Source organism: Amblyomma mixtum, chromosome 1 (assembly GCF_055824585.1).
Source record: "Amblyomma mixtum isolate Tamu chromosome 1, ASM5582458v1, whole genome shotgun sequence".
In the NCBI taxonomy this organism is placed as follows: domain Eukaryota; kingdom Metazoa; phylum Arthropoda; class Arachnida; order Ixodida; family Ixodidae; genus Amblyomma; species Amblyomma mixtum.
The window spans coordinates 12294917-12314218 of NC_143012.1; the positions used below are offsets into that span (position 1 = coordinate 12294917).

The 19302-nt window shown below is 47.3% G+C and overlaps 1 protein-coding gene across 6 annotated transcripts in view; it reads left to right on the plus strand.

Annotated features, from left to right (window-relative positions):
* Nucleotides 1–19302, plus strand: part of LOC149365484 (uncharacterized) — a 79142-nt gene that overhangs the window by 36916 nt on the left and 22924 nt on the right. For 4 of the 6 annotated variants that reach the window (XM_089542917.1, XM_089542922.1, XM_089542898.1 and 1 more), the window contains one exon: nucleotides 8397–9468. In XM_089542917.1, the coding sequence (XP_089399043.1) occupies nucleotides 8411–9468 (1058 nt within the window). In that variant the 5' untranslated portion in view covers nucleotides 8397–8410. Of the gene's footprint in view, nucleotides 1–642; nucleotides 752–8396; nucleotides 9469–19302 lie in introns of those variants that run through there. The other 2 variants (XM_089542932.1, XM_089542908.1) reach the window with 1 other exon arrangement.

The window sequence follows — 19302 nt, forward strand, 5'->3', positions numbered from 1 at the left end:
AAAGCGCAAAGCTAAATGTATGGCCGGAACGCCAGAAAACCGGGCGGAACGCCTCTCAAACCAAGCGTATTTTCGCTTTTATATCCAGGCTTAACCAGAGCTGAGCCGCTGCCGAATTTTTTGCTTTTTTTTTTTTAAAGTAAGGCACGACGATTTCGCGCAGAATGGCTTGCACATTAGTCAAGCGTAGCGTTTGCCAAGCTACCATGATGCAGTCGGACATAAAGGTCGAAGAGGTGTGCAGGCTTTCGCCCTGACGCGTTCCCTTTTTGTCAGAGCTGTAGCGTTACCCAGTGCAACTTGCAATTAGATACGTAATAAGGGATTTGTGGCCGACCGCTATAGCCATATCAGGGAGAGTTCACCATGTCTAAAGGGATTATGTCCGGACAGTAATATGGCGCCCGCGACGTCACGTTATAATACTCCCCTCAGTCGCACACGCGAGGGAGAAAAGTAAGGAGAGAGTGGTGCAGTGAGGAGGTCCATGGCGAGATGAGAGACTGGCGGTATACCACCGAATTTAGCCCTCCGGCATTATTAGGCGAAGTAAATGCTTCGTTAAGGAAGTACAGCAGCTGGTTTACTCTTTTTGTGTACCTACAGTTTTTCTAGTCCATAAAGAGCATCGTTCTTTTACAGCGCCATGTTGCCAGCCACAAGGTTCCGTGGCGGTTTGTGACTTCGCGGCTCTCCCAGTCGTGCCGTGTTGAATTCGACATCGGAGCAGATCGCCTAACAAGGGTTTCAGGTGGGTACATGTCTATAGTCGCCTTTACATGAATGCAGCAGAAGTCGACTCCAGTCCACTTTATGACGGAAAGAGCAGGTTTTGAGAACGAAAGGAGTGACTCGTCCACTTTAGGCTGGAGAGGCGCGCCTATCCCCCTCCCCACAAATCGTTAACAAAAGCGCAGAAAGTTACCTGGCGCCGACTGCAAACGCGCTCCCTTCTAAATCCGGCAGTGCTTGCCCTCATGTGCCCTGGCCAGTATGACCCAAACTGCCATAAGAGTGGGGAAAGGGCCACATACGACCACATTCTGTGGAATTGCGCAGATGATCCGCCTCCGGCGGAATTGATGAGCTCCCTTCTCCCGAGCGGTGGGAAGCCGTTCTGGTCAGCTCGGACCCCAAGATTCAAGTACGGGCAATCGAGCGGGCCAATGAGGTCGCCGCCAGCCATGGGCTAGCTGCCATCTGCCCTTGTAAAAATGGTCTGTCGACAGTGTATAGACTTCTTATTGACTTCCTATAGATATTGCTTTTTGTCTATTCATAGTCTATAGACTCTCTATAAACAAAATTCTACTAAAAGTGTATGGCCATAAATATATAGGTTGTCTATAGACTGTCTATGGCATTTCTATTGCCTATAGACTGTTCCCTGGGATTTGTCTATAGAGTCTATAGACACTTTATAGACTGTCTAAAACTTTTTCTGTAAGGGTGGTGCGTGTCTCCTGCAACCTGCTCTCGACGCAATAAATGTCTTACAATCCTAGCAATCCAGTCTGCTTTCTTCCTCGACGTTTTTGCACTTTCCCTCAAATAGTGTACTGGAGTCGACCTCTGGCGCATTCACGTAAACGCGGCTGATGCCTCCATCCCTTTCAGAGACGCCGCCAGGGGTTGGAAACGGGTGACATCCGCCACCCCAAAAACTTGCCTTGCCTCACAGACCCTAACGAGGAGAATGCTTACTTCCTGGGAATACACTCCCTACTGGTTGTCTCTTCCTGTCTTCGATCCTTTGCGGGATGATGGCCACCTCTATGTGTACGCAGACAACATCGCTTTCTCCTTCTCATCAGCAGCCATCCATTCCCTGTACCATTCTCTGCAATCTTATCTTTCCGGACCGGAGGTCTGGCTTGACTCTATTTCCTTCTCACAAAATGTTATCAACTGTTCAAGTCCTGTTTTTCCTTTTGATCACCCAGTATACATATTTCTCATGGCTTGACTCCATTTCCTTCTCACAAATTGTTATCAACTGTTCAAGTCTTGTTTTTCCTTTTTATCATCCAGTATACATCTTTCTCATGGCTTGACTCCATTTCCTTCTCACAAAATGTTATCAACTGTTCAAGTCTTGTTTTTCCTTTTGATCACCCAGTATACATCTTTCTCTCTCGCACCATCAGGAGCCGATCGCTCAAGTTTATTCCCTGAGGTATTGTGCAGTATTGGGCCGCAACTGGCAAAGGACAGGGTTATTTGGAGAGACATGGGAGAGGCCTTTGCCCTGACGTGGGTGTACTCAGGCTGCTGCTGCTGATGATGATTGTGCAGTGCTCTAAAGTGCGCCCCATGTCGAGCATATCGCGCATAAAGGGACGTGCGCCTTGTGTTTGCTGCGTCCTGCCACCCATAGAAGGTACTAGAGGCGAAGAACAGCGGTTAATTGTTATCTGTAAGCTTTACGTCCATTCCATTGAGTTAAAGAACCCCAGGTGGTCGAAATTTCCGGAGCCCTTCACTACGGCGTCTCTCATAGCCTCAGTCGCTCTGGGACGTTAAACCCCAATGAACCAAACCAAACCAAACCATTTCATTGAGTTTGACTGCTGCTTTTGATAATGATGATGTACTCAGGCTTACTTTCAGGGTGTGCTGACTATACAGACTTCGTCATCTTCCTCTTCTCGAGTGGCAGGTCTCGAGGTTATGCCTTAGTTTGTCCATAGTTTCCACAAAGCTCGTGTTCTTCCGTTAGAAATCTCGCCTCAGCAGCTTACACTCCAGGCCTTCATGAAGTTACACAAACTATTTCTTCGCCATATTTATTTTTCCAGTTACATTGGCTCCGCTTCTAAAAACCGCTGGTAGTCATCGCTCAGGTGCTTCTCTCGCAGTTGCAGGTAGACTCGCTTTGCTTTGAGTTCCTCCCAGTGTCCCCTCGTCTCGTTTTAACTCGTTTTTTGACAACATATTCCCAAACCATGCAACGTCACTTCCTGTTCCCTACCCCTGGCTACAACGGAAAGGAGTAATAAGGGTGTAAGCTGTCCTCTAGCACTCTCTCTTTTGTAAAAGAGTATGTTACTCCCTTATAACTCCCATTTGCTTCACCTTACTCCTTTTTACTCTCGTATTTGTGTTTGGAGTGTATAGAACCTTACAGGACAACTTGAAGCGACACCCATCGCAAAGCAATATTGCTACTGGCTCTGTACAGTGCAAAGAAAAGGCCGGTCTAGGCATTCGCTCATTCCATCTTGACTGGGCTTTCTTCCTTCGGCTTTCCGATTACACCGCAATTTTTGTCGCAGAATTTCTGGCTGTTTTATGGTAATCAGAGGGTTACCTGCCTAGCAGTGCAGCTTCATCATTAAGTCTGATCCCCTTTCAATCTGTACAGTCCTAACATCTCCAAACCGGGAAAATTTGCTCCATCTCTCTTTTTGGTCTCATGCCTCGTCATGTTCGTCAGGTCAAACTCGCGTGGGATCCTCGGGCACAGCTGAATTCATACGAATGAGATGACGGACTTTATCGCGTCGTCTTCTTCCTTGAGCAGGCCTGTTCTGCCCGCCTTTGCGGGCGGGTGCCCTTTCAAAGCTGTTTTTATTGCTAAACCATACCAAGACATCATATTACTTTCGCCTGATTCGAGTGAATATCTTTCTCGTCAATGTGAGATGATCGGACCAGTTTCCGATGCAAGATTCCCCACCCCCCACCCCCATAATTTCTACCTTCATAGATCTGGGTGTTCTCTCTCAGCCCATTGTTCTTCCTGCAATAAATCTGAAACCTTGGATTGTTTCCACCTTTCCTGCCGCCGATTCGCCTCCCCCCGAAAAATTTTCCTTGAAATTCCTTTCCAAAATTGCTTTCTCTGTCTATTCCAAATTTACTCTCGTTCGGTGCCTCACAGCTGGGCTACAGCCACGGGACAGGTCGCTCCGCTGTTCACGAGGTCGTTTCTTCCTCTGAAAGGATTACTTGCTACGGATGCCGATCACGCTGAGCTTGTGTGTTTGTTTTTGTCTACTCATCGTTTTTCTCCGTCAAACTAAGCTCATGTTATGTTCTTTTTCGTATTTAGTTTGTAGTGATATCGCTGCTCCTTTTGTAACTTCTTTTCTCTGCCTAAATCCTAAACGGTAATATCAGGCTTTGAATTCTTCTTTGTGTCGTCAGTCCCCCTCGTGGGTATGACACTCACCAAGGGTATAACAACAACATCGTCGTCGCCATATTGCTCGCTGGGCTGTTTTGGGTATACCTGGCGCATTCACGCGTCGCACCACGTTTGCGACACTCCAGAAAGGCGGCGTTTCGACATCTCCCCCGTCCGATGCAAAGGACTCGCCTAAACTGATCTCTAGCAGAACGAACGCGTGCATGACAAGGAGATTGCTGCATACTACAGAAACATACTCTTCGAAGAAAGGTGGCATTACTTACTCACTTTGGGATAATAACTGGTTGTCACAGATGTTACTACCCTCTTAGTGCCTGCAGTTATTAACGGTAAGGTTTCTTACCCATTGATTAGTAACGGCTGCTACCCGCAGTTAGTAACGGTTTGGTTTGGCTTATGGGGTTTCCCAAAGCGACTCAGGCTATGAGAGACGCCGTAGTGGAGGGCTCCGGAAATTTCGACCACCTGGGGTTCTTTAACGTGCACTGACATCGCGCAGTACACGGGCCTCTAGAATTTCTCCTCCAAAGAAATTCAACCGCCGAGGCCGGGATCGAACCCGCGTCTTTCGTGTCAGCAGCCGAGCACTATAACCACTGAGCCACCGCAGCGGCAGTTAGTAACGTGAAGCTAGTACTATTTACTAAGAAAATGAGTAGAAACTTTCGCATATGTTGCTGAGTCCTTCGTACGTTGCGCTGGCGTGTGTTGTTAAATTCGTGCACGCTGGAAAAATAAAGCGACATAGTCAATTTGGGTTTGGGTTGGTTTAGTTTAGTTTATAGGGTTTAACGTCCTTAAGTGATTCGGACTGAGATACGCCGTAGTGAAGGGCTCCGGAAATTTCGACCGCCTGTGATTCTTTAACGTGCACTGAAATCGCACAGAATACGGGCCTCTTAACGTGCACTGAAATCGCACAGAACACGGGCCTCTAGAAGTTCGCCTCCATCGAAAATCGACCTCCGCGGCCAGGATCAAGCCCGCGTCTTTCGGGTCGGCAACCGAGCCCTGTAACCACTGAGCCACCGCGGCGGCAGGAAAAAAGGTAGTAGTACTTACCAACTTTGGGATAGTAACCGGTTGTAACGAGAAGCTAGTATTATTTATTAAGAAAATGAGTAGAAACGCTCGCATATGTTGCTACACTCTTAGAAAAAATATAGTAGTGCTTACTAACTTTTTAGGTAGTAACTGGTTCTCACGTATGTTGCTATCCTGTTAGTAGCTGCAGATAGTAACGGGAAGGTGAGTAACAGTTACTAACCCATTGAGTTAGTTACGGCTGCTATCTGCAGATAGTAATGGGAAGCTAGTAGTATTTACTAAAAAAAATTACCGACGATTACGTTACTTCCTAATGCGAAATTTGAGCGCAGCAAATAAGCTGTTTCACCTTTTCGATAGATTGAGGCAAAGAAATCGAGCAACACATGTATGCGCTATCACAGAATTTTTTTTTATTTTTCACACGTATTCGCAATTTCGGCTCGGGCGGTGCACATATACAGATCCGCCGCCACCGATCTGGCTCTCTGATTGCCACCGCACAGGGGTTGCATTGGAGGAGGAGCGAAGAAAGGAATCAAGTTCGAGCCGGCGCTTTGACAACCGGAGACTCGCAGGAAGAGGGGGGAGGGGGGCGGCGTGTACACCCAGCGGCAAACGATGGGGGCAGAAGCGCGCGCAGCAAGCGGACAACACGATAAAGGGAGGAGGGAAGAGATAGCAGCGACTGACTGATGCCGCTGACGCCGATAGCGCTGGGGGGATGAAAGGGGGGCGGAGCTGGTTACGAGGCCGACGCCGACGACGACGCGAAACCCAGGAACGGACGCCAAAGAGCTGCGCTCTAAAATGAATAGAAACTCGCATATGTTGCTGGATTAATCGTACGGTGTGCTGGCGTGGCTTGTTAAATTTATGCGTACTCGAAAAATAAAAAAAAAAAGCTTCACAGTCAATTTGACGAATTCCGGAATCCAGACAGAGCTATCAGAGCGTGCTGGCCGTAAATCACGCTCTTAGGTTTAAACTTGTCGCGCACTACATATACAAATTATGCGAGGTGGTGGCATCAACAACCTTACCGTGCGCACACAAAGGTCCATAATGTAGGAAAAGCACAAATCAGAAAGGGTCACACTCGCGTACTGCGCGTGCACAGGTAAATCTTTCTTAGTCTTATATATTCCGTAAATCAGACTCTCATTAACTGGCTAGTGGCTCTTGCCGGTTGAGCTAAGATACCAGCTTTAATTATGAAGTTGAGATTGTAGACACAGCTTACTCTACCTAACCATATGCCCCTGCAGAAATGTTTAATTACGAAACCAATTTATTAGCACGACAACCTGTGTCAGTTTATATTCTTTGACTTTATTTTAGGGTTAAAGGAACGGTTACTAACTAGGTAGTAACTAGCCACCATAGTTAGTAAAAAGGTAGCAAGGGATACTTTTACGAACTATACCCTGAAGAGGGTAGTAAATAGCTGATAAAAAGTAGTAAAACGAAGTCATAGTAACTGCTGCACTTACTACCTTTTTACCAAATTTTTTTAAGAGTGTAGGTTCTTCGTACGGTGTGCTGGCGTGGCTCGTTAAATTTGTGCATGCTGGAAAAATAAAAAAAAACGCTACATAGTCAATTTGACTAGTTCCCGAAACCAGTCAGAGCTATCAGAGCGCGGTGGCCGCAATCGCACACTTATGCCTAGGCTTATCGCCGCCGCGGTGGCTCAGCGGTTATGGTGCTCGGCTGCTGACCCGAAAGACGCGGGTTCGATCCCGGCCGCGGCGGCTAGAATTTCTTTGGAGGAGAAATTCTAGAGGCCCGTGTACTGTGCGATGTCAGTGCACGTTAAAGAACCCCAGGTGGTCGAAATTTCCGGAGCCCTCCACTACGGCGTCTCTCATAGCCTTAGTCGTTTTGGGACGTTAAACCCCATAAACCAAACCAAACCAAACCTTATTGCGAATTATATGTATACAGAATGCAAGAAAAGCACAAACCAGAGAAGGTCACACATGCGCACTCCACGTGCGCAGGTAAGTCTTTCTCAGTCTTTTATACTGCGTAAATCTGACTCTCAGTTACGGGCTAGTGGTTCTTAGCTGTTGAGCTAAGATGCCAATGTTAATTATGAGGTTGCGATTGTAGAAACAGCTTAGTCTATACCTTACCGCACGCCCCTGCAGAAACGTTTACTTAGAAAAACAATTTATTCGCACGAATTTATTCTCAAATCGATTAATTTTTATACACCTTCAACAGCTTATCTTAAACAAAAGATACTTACCAAACGCGATGTCCGAAGTACTGGTACGCTGCACATCCGCGGACTAATTAATCTCGGAGAATATCAATGTGTTTCAAGCCTCGTTATCAGGTCTGTACAATTATTATTGCTGCTAACGTTGATTATGTGCGTGTTGTGCTGGTTAGTCATAATATTATAAGTGTTACTGCATAATCGCAATCCTTGTGATATATACACCTTTAGTGTTTGATTTTAGTGTATTATTTTTTCTGTGCTGCATGCCTATTTTGTGATGTCATGTACCTATGCAGCTTGTGAGCTGAATAGTTTTCATTTTTTTTCTTTGCTCACCCATTTGTTTTTTCTTTTTTCCTTCGTGTGCTTGTTTATCATTGTTTTCAAAGCGCTGTCACTTCGCACTGCTGCTGCTGCCAATAAGCGGGTTTCAGGACTTGTCAAGCTGCTTCTGCAGCTTTTTTCCCTCAAACCTGTCCGTCCTCAAACGTATGATGCTAACTGAAATAAAGCACTTACTTACTTACTTGACAGTCTGTGTTAGTTATATTCTTTCACTTTATTTTAGGTTTAGAGGAACGGTTACTAACTTGGGAGTAACAAGCGATCATAGTTAGTAAAAAGGTAGCAAGGCCTACGGTACTAAATATACCTTGAAGAAGGTAATAAATCGTACAAAAGTATCAAAACGAAGTCAGAGTTAGTAACTATTGCACTTACTACCTTTTTTAAGGAGCTCATGACGCAGCGATGCTTCGGCAGTGTGGCTCATCAATGCGGCCGATCAAACCCTATATTGTCGCGTGTTGGAGCACTCGACAAGTTCGTCTGCAGCAGGCGTATACGCTGGCGCAGTGCGTACGGAGAGCTTTGAATGCTTTTTACTGTTGAAATGCATGCGAGATGAGTAGTCGATTCGTCGGGTCCCCGTGTCCCAACTTTGGCTCCTATTCTTTTGCGTTGCAGCGTCCGTGCCGAATATGACGGAATTGGATGTCGACGGCGTTCTGCGCTGGATACTGGAGCTCATGAAGAATATTGTGCGGGAGGTGGGCGGCGGCGTACCGATCGCCCGCCTGCAGAGAAGGCTGTCCTTCATGCCGGCCCTAACGCTTGGGGGGCTCGAGCCGACGGCAGAAACGATTCGCCTGGTCATTAGCAGGTTTCCGGAGGTGTTATGCTTAGAACCTGACGGGATGGTTTACCCCTGCGGCGAAGTTAGAGCTCCAGCGATGCCTGCACCTCCAGGGGCACAGGCTACTAACGCCGCGACAAGCAGCAGTTCTTCCGGCAAGGTAATCGCCGAGGGTCGCATCAGAACCATCGACGAGCGGAACCGGGGTGTCATAGAGACTCACCACCCCGTCAGATGTAGCGCATGTTTCCACCTGAGTGACGCCACAGGGTGGCCCGTCGGCTCCGGAGGGCCGAAGGTGGGCGACCCCGTGGAGGTCGAAATCTTGAGGGGCCCCCTGAGGCGCAATGGTAGATACAAAGGGAGTGCAGTCCGGTATGCCGGAAACACTCCAGCGGAAGCGGAAGAGCCCCGTGGCCCCGATGCCCAGCTGCAGGTGATCTCCGACCGGGTGGGCGTCATCACATCCATCGATCGTGTCCGCGGAGTCGTCAAGTTCGGGGATGCAGACGACGAGAGGGCGTTTTTCGAGAAGAAGAGCGTCCCGAGGTCACTCCTTCGGCGCGGAGAAAAATTGACGGACATCTTCTCTGTCGGGGATTCTGTTTCCATCGAAGCGCAGCCGTACTTGCAGGCCGGTGGCCCGTGCAAATGGTTCGCGACACGGGTAAGCACTGTCCAGCGCCGAAGCGGCAGCGCTGTTTTCGGCGACGACGACCCGGTGTGTGGCGCTGAAGCGCGCACTTCCAACGACCAGCCGTCTAAAAGACTGGAGCTGCCGGGCATCGGTGTTGCCAGCCAGCCAACTCGGTTCGGCTGCGAGGACGGCGCAGAGCGTGCCACGGCGGACAAGCGGCGTACAAGCCACTCCGCACCGCAGGGGCTCAACTTAAAAGTGCAACCGTAAGTATGTCTTCAAACGTCCCCTGCTGTACTGCGGTGTAACAAAAAAAATGCCTAGTCTAGCTGTGAACAGCAAATTTATACGCAGGTCTTTAGCGAGGCGAAACGGCTGCCGCGGCCTCCTCGCGTCGTTCGTGGTGAAAAAATTGGCTGTGGTTTAACTCCGGTTGACCTAAAGGAATGCGAAAGCACGTTGCTTCTTCCTCGCCTCCTCCTACTTGACCCGCCGCGGTGGCTCAGTGGTTACGGCGCTCGGCTGCTGACCCGAAAGACGCGAGTTCGATCCCTGCCGCGGCGGCCGAATTTCGATGAAGGCAAAATTCTAGAGGCCCATGTACTGTGCGATGTCAGTGCACGTTAAAGAACCACAGGTGGTCGAAATTTCCGGAGGCCTTCACTACGGCGTCCCTCATAGCCTGAGTTGCTTTGGGACATTAAACCCCAATAAACTAAACCAATCCTTCTACTTGCTCTCTCCTTAGCTTTATCCATAGCCAGCGCCTCCTCTATTTTTACAATGCCTGCCGAGTAGTGCCGATCCGACCGTCCAAAACCCTCTCCTGTCCTCCTTTCCTGCTCTGCCCCGTCGGCTAGCCTTCGCGCCTGCTGTGCGTCTGTGGGGGAGAGGACCATCTAGGTGGCGCCAGACAACGGAAAGCGGACGAGGCCACTTTGTTATCATATCTATCTTTCTTCGTGAGGCGGCGCTCTGCATCCTTCATGGTCAGCAGGCTGCCTGTCAGGTATGGACGCGTCATTGAGCGCGCTGTTCGTGGCGCTGGTCATCGCGAAGCCGCTGGTTTTAAAACGAGTCACAGACAGTGCGGCGCAGCGGCGTTGGCATTTGCAACGGAAGGCTGTGGCGGCTTTGCCGAATCATGTCGGTCTTTTAGCTAAGCTAGAACGCTGGAACATTTCGGGAGAGGAACTGAAACTGCTTGGCGAAAATATGAAATCAGATGGTAAACGTATTTAGTAATCGGTTATGCTGTTTCGGCTTTGGATTCAATCATGTTCAGTAAGAAAATTGGAGAATGAAATAAAGAAATCATGGAAAATCTTCACGACAAGGCATTTTCCAAGACTACCAGACAGCAATAGCTTTCAAGTCGTAGCTGTACTTTTTGTCAGGATAAGCTGTCATTGTTACGACGACTAGATAAGATTATTATCTGCTCTTGGCAGCCTGCAGCTACGATTGTTTTGAGAAGCGAAAAATGAACTTCATTCGCAAATATACGGCGCAGCAGCTGTTTCCAAAGCATATCGGAAGTTCTGTCTGGTCCTGACTACAACCAAGCGCTAATAAAATGGTGCAAAACAAAGAAAAGCGCCTGAAGAAAAAGAGGCAGATAAAACGGAAATCAAGACCTCTTCAGCACGTGTTCAGGGGCAGTCACCGTAAAGGCCGAACCGCAAGGCAGAGCTTCTTCGGCCCCGCGTCAGCGTCTCTTTTACCGACGCCAGAGAGGGCGACCAAGCATATGAGGGCGTGCAAACTGGCGTGTCCACCCGGGCGTTAGGTGTGTTTTGATTGTGGTTGAGCTCCGCTCGCGCACGAGATGTTTTGTCCTCCTCGTGCGTACAAAAGTGGTTGCGCTACAATGCAAACTTCTTAAGGCTGTAAGTACCTGCTAATACAAGCAAATAGACACCAATTCTATAAATGTGAATGGATATAAATACAAAGAGTTGCATATACTATTACCGTAAATTGTTGTAAGTGTGAATAAATGCACGTAAACGTCAACTTCGTTTGTACTGTCTGTGCAGCGAAGTTCCTCAGCTCCACATAAACGAGCTTAAAATTGCTCACTCTTCCCACAAAACTGAAAGCAGCAGCCCTGCTGCAGACAATTATCCGGTGCCATTTTACTGCTGCTGCGAGGACACCTCGTCAGCGTCGCGGACCCCACCATTTACCCGCGCAAAGCAATTTTCGTTAACAATGGTGCCACGAAACGAACGAGCCTTAAAACACTCCACTCGTCTGGCGAGGAAGAGCAATAAGTAGCGCAAGCACCTCAAACAGCGCATCAAGTATGCCAGCCGCCATCCTCAAGGGATACGCGGAGCGATCGCCACAGGCCACCTCTGCAAACGGCGAGCAAAGCTGCCGCTCCAGCCTATTGCCGTTGGAAAAAGCGCCGCGCCACGGATGAAGCGAGAGCTACACAAGAAGGGGTAGACAGCAACAACCTGACACCAGGAGTAGGAGTAGGACAGCGCTATCACCACCGCGCGCCACTACGCAAGCAGTGCTACCTAAAGCCCCTCAATGAATATTTAGGGGCTTTAGTGCTACCATCTGGCTAGCGCCGCAACGCGGCAACTAACTGAAGTGAGGTGTACGGACGGCTCCAATTGCGAAGCGGGCGATGCGGCTGGCATTGTAAAAATAGAGGAGGCGCTGGTTCAGCCGACACCAACGGTTCAGCCGATGGTTCAGCCGAAAATGTTTAGAGGGAGACGATGCTGTTAACTGCATTACATCATTTATAGCGGCGTCCTTTAGCAACGACATTGGGGTAATCTCCCCAAGTGAGGCGGCAACACAGGACAGCACAATAGAGAACAGCTTAGAACTGACTAGTCTTAACTGGGAAAAGGCGGAAGCGAATATTCCTAAAACCACATCCGCAGGGATAGACGAAATTCCAATTATGCTGATTAGGGAACTTGGCCCAAGAAGCAAGGAAGCGCTGATAAAAGCATTGGAGACAGTCATAACAAATCAGCAAATTCCGCACAGCTGGAGACAGAGTAAAATGAATTTGATTTATAAAGGGAAAAGAGATAAGATGAACATCAAATCCTACCGTCCGATTACGATAACGTCTGTTATGTACAGGCTGGCTATGCAGGAGGTGAAATTAAAAATGCAGGCATGGGTAGAAGGTAATCGGATACTCGGAGAACTCCAGAATGGGTTCAGAAGGGGTAGGCGTTTAGATGATAGCCTGTTCGTGCTTACCCAATGCATAGAAATAGCTAAGGCGGAAAACAGACCTCTGTATTTAGCCTTTCTGGACATAACCGGTGCATACGATAACGTGAACAGGGAACTCCTGTGGAGCATATTGAAAGATTTAGGTATCGGTCATGAAGTAATTGATTTTCTACAGGAAATCTACCGAGATAATGAAGTTGAAATTACATGGGAAGGGAAAAAAAGTACCACAACTGTGGGGGTGCACAAAGGATTAAGGCAAGGTTGCCCTCTATCACCGCTGATTTTCATGCTTTACGTGATAAATATGGAAAGAAGGCTAGAAGAAAGTAATCTAGGTTATAATCTGTCGTACAGATTAGGCGGAAATGTAGTTGAGCAGCGACTCCCGGGTTTAATGTATGCGGACGATATTGTACTGTTAGCAGATAGCCAGGAAGATTTACAAACTTTGGTTAATTGCTGTGGAGACGAAGGAGACGCTCTAGGATTAAGTTTTAGCGCAACTAAATCAGGTCTGATGATTTTTAACGCTACAACTGACCAGGTGCTTTCAATACAAGGCCACGAAATACCCAAAGTGGCCGAATACAAATACCTCGGGATATGGCTAAACGAATGGCAAATATACACGGAAAATCACGAACAGGCTCTTAGGGCAAAAGGACGAAGAGACGCCGGGATAATGAAACATAGGGCATTATGGGGGTACAACAAATATGAAGTACTAAGAGGTATTTGGAAAGGAATAATGGTGCCGGAACTTACTTTCGGCAATGCGGTTCTGTGCTTAAGGGCAGAAGTTCAGTCGAGATTAGACGTAAATCAGAGAGCTGTTGGAAGATTAGCACTAGGTGCCCACGGCAAAACCACAAACGAGGCAGTACAAGGGGATATGGGCTGGGCATCGTTCGAAACACGGGAAGCTAAGAGTAAAATACTATATGAAGAACGCCTGAGGAAATTGGACGATAACAGGTGGGCAGCTAAGGTATTTAAATATTTATATAGAAAGAGCGTTGACTCACAGTGGCGGAAAAGAACTAGAAAACTAACCAGTAAGTATGCAGGTTATGAGGACGGAGAAAGAAAGAGCATTAAACGACAGGTTAAAAACGCAGAAGTTAAAAATTGGATGAATTCAATGGAAAAGAAACATAGTGTAGAACTATATCGATACTGGAAAAGGCAGATCAGGAAAGAATTTTTCTATGATAACTCAAGAGGCAGTGCCCTGCTTTTTGAAGCTAGGTCAGGGTGTCTTAGAACGCGCAGCTACAAAAAGAAATTTAACGAAGATGACTCATGTGCCGTATGTGGTAGATCTGTGGAAACAATTGAACACCTCGTAATCAAATGTGATGATATCCATCCGGATGTCGATGCCGGCGCAGTCACTCTTCCTGAGGCCCTAGGGTTTAAAGATAACAACGACCATGTAAACAAATCTGCAGTGGAAGTTAGCAAAAAGCGATTGGAGGATTGGTGTCTGAAAAGCAGAGATGTGGCATAAGGTTAGAATTGTAGGAAACTGTAGGTAAAGATGATGACGATTCTTAATGAGAATTGCCAACACAGTAAAAAAATACAAAAATAGTAAAGAAAGAAAAGCTGAGCATGGTGGCAATAGCCACCACCCCGTTTCAAAGGGGGCGCTCCTATCCATCCATCCATCCACCTCCTCTCCCGGAGCGAGCGCTGTCGAGAGGGCCGGGAGGGGCGCGACATGTAGGCTCCCTAGCGAGAGGGAGGAGCTAGCGCCCTCGGTCGCGCTGCTAGGCGACGGCTCATGGTCAGCGTAGCTACGGCGCGACGGCGGCCATCCGAGGTCTCGCTTTGGCTGTCGGAGTGTTGCTTTCGCAACAAAGTTGGAAAAGCTCCGGATGCGTCTGCGCGCGGCCCAGATAACATTCTGCTCCCAGAATGTTATCTGGGCGGCCCAATGAGGCGGCCCATTCTGCTCACGGCCCAGACGATATATCAAATTATATTTTGAAGCTATGTGCAATAGAAATAGCTCCATTTTTGGTCACAATATTCAATAAGTCCCTGGATTATAAAAAACTCCCAAATGACTGGTAGCGAATGTAACGCCAATACATAAAGATGGGGATCGCGCAAATATATGTAATTACATACCGGTGTCCCTCACCTCTGTTTCTTGTAAAACACTGGAGCATGTAATATATTCTGGTCTTATGAAGCACCTTAATGATAATGATTTCTTCACTACCGCTCAACATGGTTTCCGTTCGGGCCTATCGTGTACAACTCAGCTCACTGAGTTCATCCATGATGTCGCGGAAGGTGTAGATAGGGGTGTTCAAATAGACGCAGTTTTTCTTGATTTACGCAAGGCTTTTGACGTGGTTTCGCATTCTCTGCTCTTAACAAAGTTATCATATTTAGGTATACCTTCTAGACTTCTTGGATGGATTCAAGATTTTTTGTATGCACGGCAACAACGGGTACTTATAAACGGTGTCACTTCGCACTCTGTTCAGGTTTTATCGGGTGTGCCGCAAGGCTCGGTACTTGGGCCTTTGCTGTTTCTTGTTTTTGTAAATGATTTGCCGAGTGATCTGTGCTCCCGTGTTAGGCTGTACGCCGATGACTGTGTTGTTTACCGTTCTGTCACGTGCGCAAATGATACCATTCTGTTGCAGTCCGACCTTGACAAGGTATGTGCGTGGTGTGACAAATGGAAGATGACTCTCAACACCAGTAAATGTTACCTCATGCAGTTCACAAACAAAAAAAAGAAGATATGGGGCAACTATAATCTAAATCAATCTGTTGTACAGACAAACGACCGAGTAAAGTATCTCGGTATCACATTTACAGCGAAGTTGGATTGGACCGCACACGTCGACGCGATAACTGCCAAAGCTTCCCGCGTTCTCAACCTTTTTAAAAGAAACTTTAAACATACAACTCCACGTCTAAAAGAAACATTGTACGTTACGAATGTCAGGCCAGTTCTCGAATATGGATGCGTATGTTGGGACCCGTTCCCAAATATTTTAAAAGACAAGCTAGAAAGAGTTCAGAAGCGGGCAGCAAGGTTCGTAACTGGGAATTATAATTTTAAGGTTAGAAGTTCTGAACTTCGGGAAGCTCTTGGTTGGAAGTTATTATCCCACCGAAGAAAAGTTTTTAGAATAAAGTTTTTGTACGACATTTACAATAATAAAACAGGAATTAATAAAAGCCTCTATTTAAGGCAACCTCACTACGTTTCGAGTAGAAGGGATAATACAATGAAAATTAGAGGGTATAACTGCCGGATTAATACATTTAAATATTCATTTTTCCCCAACACAATAAGTGACTGGAATCTGCTGCCTAATGAAGTGTTTGAGAGCGAGAATTTCCAGGCCGCAATTGACCATGCAATAATCTGATTATGCTGTTGTCAGTGTTGGTTTTGCGTGTCGGGTGCAATCAGAATGCTTTTATCTTTTTGGAAGTTCTTAACATTTTTCTGTAACTTTTCTTTCTGTTTTGTTCTCTTGTGCTGTATTGAATTTTACTGTTAATGTACTTACCCCCCCCCCCCTACAATAATGCCTCTCAAGGCGCTGTAGGTACCTTGAATAAATAAATAAATAAAGGAGAATTTGGCCCTCGACTTTGCAGGATTGTTGCTGCCTCCGCAGAGACGCGACCGCACTTATGTTGATTGTGCTCTTGTGTCGCTTACAATGACGTTGGCTTGTTTCGAGGAGGTTGTTAGTGCGATGACCATTTCTAAACACGAAAAAACACGCGTGCTGCGCGGTCAGGAATAGTTCCATAGTGGCGGCGGAACAAGTGGTGGCGGTAAAAAAACATTTATTTAGAATTAGTTGCGGTCGTGGCTAACGCGTTTGTATCGCATCATGCCGTGATTCGCATCAGCCGTGATCGTAACACCGAGATACTGTATAATCAGAAAAAGTGTCACAAGAGGTCATTAAGAACTTAACAGTGTACACAGACTAAGTGTGCTCAAAATGCTAGAGTGCAGAAACGCAGTACGACCGTTAGTGGGCGACATAATCCACAATATCGCAACAGCTCGAACATACGGACAAACAAAGTTATGCTGGGTCCTGAGCCATGTCAGCATAATGTGAGCACGTTTGAGTCAGTTTTGGATCTTCTGTGGCCGAGACATTTCCAAGGGCTGTCCTCCAAGTGACACAAACTGGTCTGTGGAGACAGCCTTTGCTTGTTTTTTGTGGCGCAACATCAGAGATCATACCTTTGCAAGCGTCTATGCAAGCTTCTTTACAAGCGTACCATGGTGTATAGAACTTCACCATCCACCGCGCGCCCATCAATCCTGGTCACCACAGCCTCAGTGTTATTGCATTTGCGACAAGTGACAGTGGTCGCGAGGGACTTGTACAAAATTGAACATTGCCTATGTGTTGACGAAGTGACGATATCTTATAGAAATTGCATCTATTCAACGTTAACTCAGCACTGTTGGCCACGGTCAAGTTGGTCAACAAAATTAATATTGAACTTCGGTCTGCATATCATTTCTTGAGTAATTTCTGTTCAATTTACATTCGATCGTGCCTCATGACCGTCAGTGTAGCTAAGCTTAACTCGAATAAATTAGGTCTAATCTAGATATATCTTGCGCAACCACAGCCATTACTATGCACTTTAAACTTAGTAAGAACGCAGCGCCTGTTACGACTTTAGTAAGCCGCTAAAGCTCGCTCTTTCGGGTCAGAAAAAAGTGCCGATGGTAGAGAGCACACTGATGGCCTACGTTTTGCGGAGTTTTCGATGTGTGGTCTGTGGGGTTTAAAATGGGGGAGATAAATCCGTTCTCCCCGCTTAACCGCGGCTGACACAGTTCAAAGCCGCGCGGACCCCACCCCGTGGTCGCGTACGCTACCGAGCGCACACCGACCACGGCGGGCCTTGCTCTGCGGGAACAAAGGAACGACACACTGGCTGACACAAACAAGGCATTTATTGCTATAACAACAATAACGCCAGCTAGCAACAAAATACACTGAGCAATCGAGAATGTCCGACTCACCAGCACGGTTACGAGCGAATGTTCGCCTACGCTAGGGCAGGGGAAAAACTCCGAGGCCGGACAGGACGAGCTGAGGGGAACATGTTTCCACACGAGGTCGCCGCCGGCGAAGAGCGGAGCGGCTCGCAAAACGTCCGCGAGCTTCCCGGTCCCAAGGAGAAGAGACCCTGTCGCTCCCCGGGCGCGCGCAGCAAAACGCCGTTCGTGGCGCTGGTGTCGCTGCGACGTGAGCGCCCTCCCCTGTTAGTTAAACACAACTAAGGGGAGTGCGTTGCGGGGAAGCTAACCACAGGTAACTAGTGCGTTGCGGGAAAGCGAACGCAGGGGACGAAGGCGTCCCCACAAGTCGTGCAAAAGTGGCTCTACTGTTGGCCCCATTTTTTGGTGTTCTGAAAGACATTAAGGCGCTAAACTACTATGCACGAACAGCAAAATGCATAACCGCAATAATATTCGGGATAACTTAACTGATTGGTAGTTCGTCACCTGCACCGATCCGGACACCCTTGAGGAGGAGTATATAAAGCTGAAGCCGAGGTTAGCAGTATCAGTAAATTTTCAATCATTCTATGATACAAATACATGTCCAAACTGTTTCCTGCTCTGTATAGTCGATGGTTTATGGCGGTTTGACGTCCGAAAGCAACTCAAGCTTATGAGCTTATGAGGGACACCGTAGTGAAGGGCTCCGGAAATTTCGACCACCTCGGGTTCTTTAACGTACAGGTGCCGTCAAAAGTAAATGGAAGGCACTATTAACGAAAAAATTTAATCATTTCCCGCTCAAATCATGCATCCTTGAATTCATATGTGCAGACTAATTGTGATTGTGCGAATTGCGCTGTGTGACCAACAAACATGGACCATTATGCTTTAGATTTAAAGAAATTAGATTTCTTTGACAAAGTCGCCTGCCATTTACTTTTGACGGCGACTGTACAGTGACATCGCACAGTACACGGGCCTCAGGAATTTCGCCTCCATCGAAATTCGACCGCTGCGGCCGGAATCGAACCCGCGTCTTTCGGGTCAGCAGCCGAACGCTATAACCACTGAGCCAACCCCCATAAACCTTGCTCTGTATAGTGAGAGCTGTATGTGCGTTCGCGTACGTGTAAGATTGTATGTATATATACAGGGTGTTTCACCTTAGACTTTACGCAATTGCAAAAAAATAGGCGGTTTAAGTTGGAAGAGCGCTTTTTTTCGGCATATCACTGTCACCGGTGTAGTACTTCAGAAAAGAGCTAAGACGTGCTAACTAGCTGGCTGGTTAACTTGTCGGGAAATCACGGGGTTGCAGGGGAGCGCCAAACTAGAGATGTAGCATAGCAGTAGCATAACCCCAGTAAACGAAACCAAACCTTCAATGCATCCAGTTCTTTTTTGGACAGGTTCGATATCCGTGGAGTGCGGCTTTTGTAGGCGCGAATTATGTCGTTCTGGACCGCATTAATATGCATGTTCAAGTGTTTCTCTTCCCACGTCAAGAGTCCAGTGTTGGTTTGTAACGCAGAATCCTCTGCTATCACCAATAAGTTGGGGCCTATCAGAAAAGTATTCTTTGAGTCGCAACATTCGTGCAAAATTGTCCAAATCTTTTAAAACCGACAGTTTGTTGTATTTACTTGTCGTTAGGGCACTGGATGGTAGATAAACAATGCCATCCTGGAAGCCAAGGCCAGAGCTTGTAGCCCAGGATTATCATTAGTGGCTGCTCCCGTTCCAGATCGTTCTGCGTGTGTTGTCGGTATTAATGTCGTTTGTGTTGCGTTGAATTTGTTGTTGGGAGCTTATCGTAACCATAGGGTTGCTATTAATTAGTAGCTGCCTCCGTTCC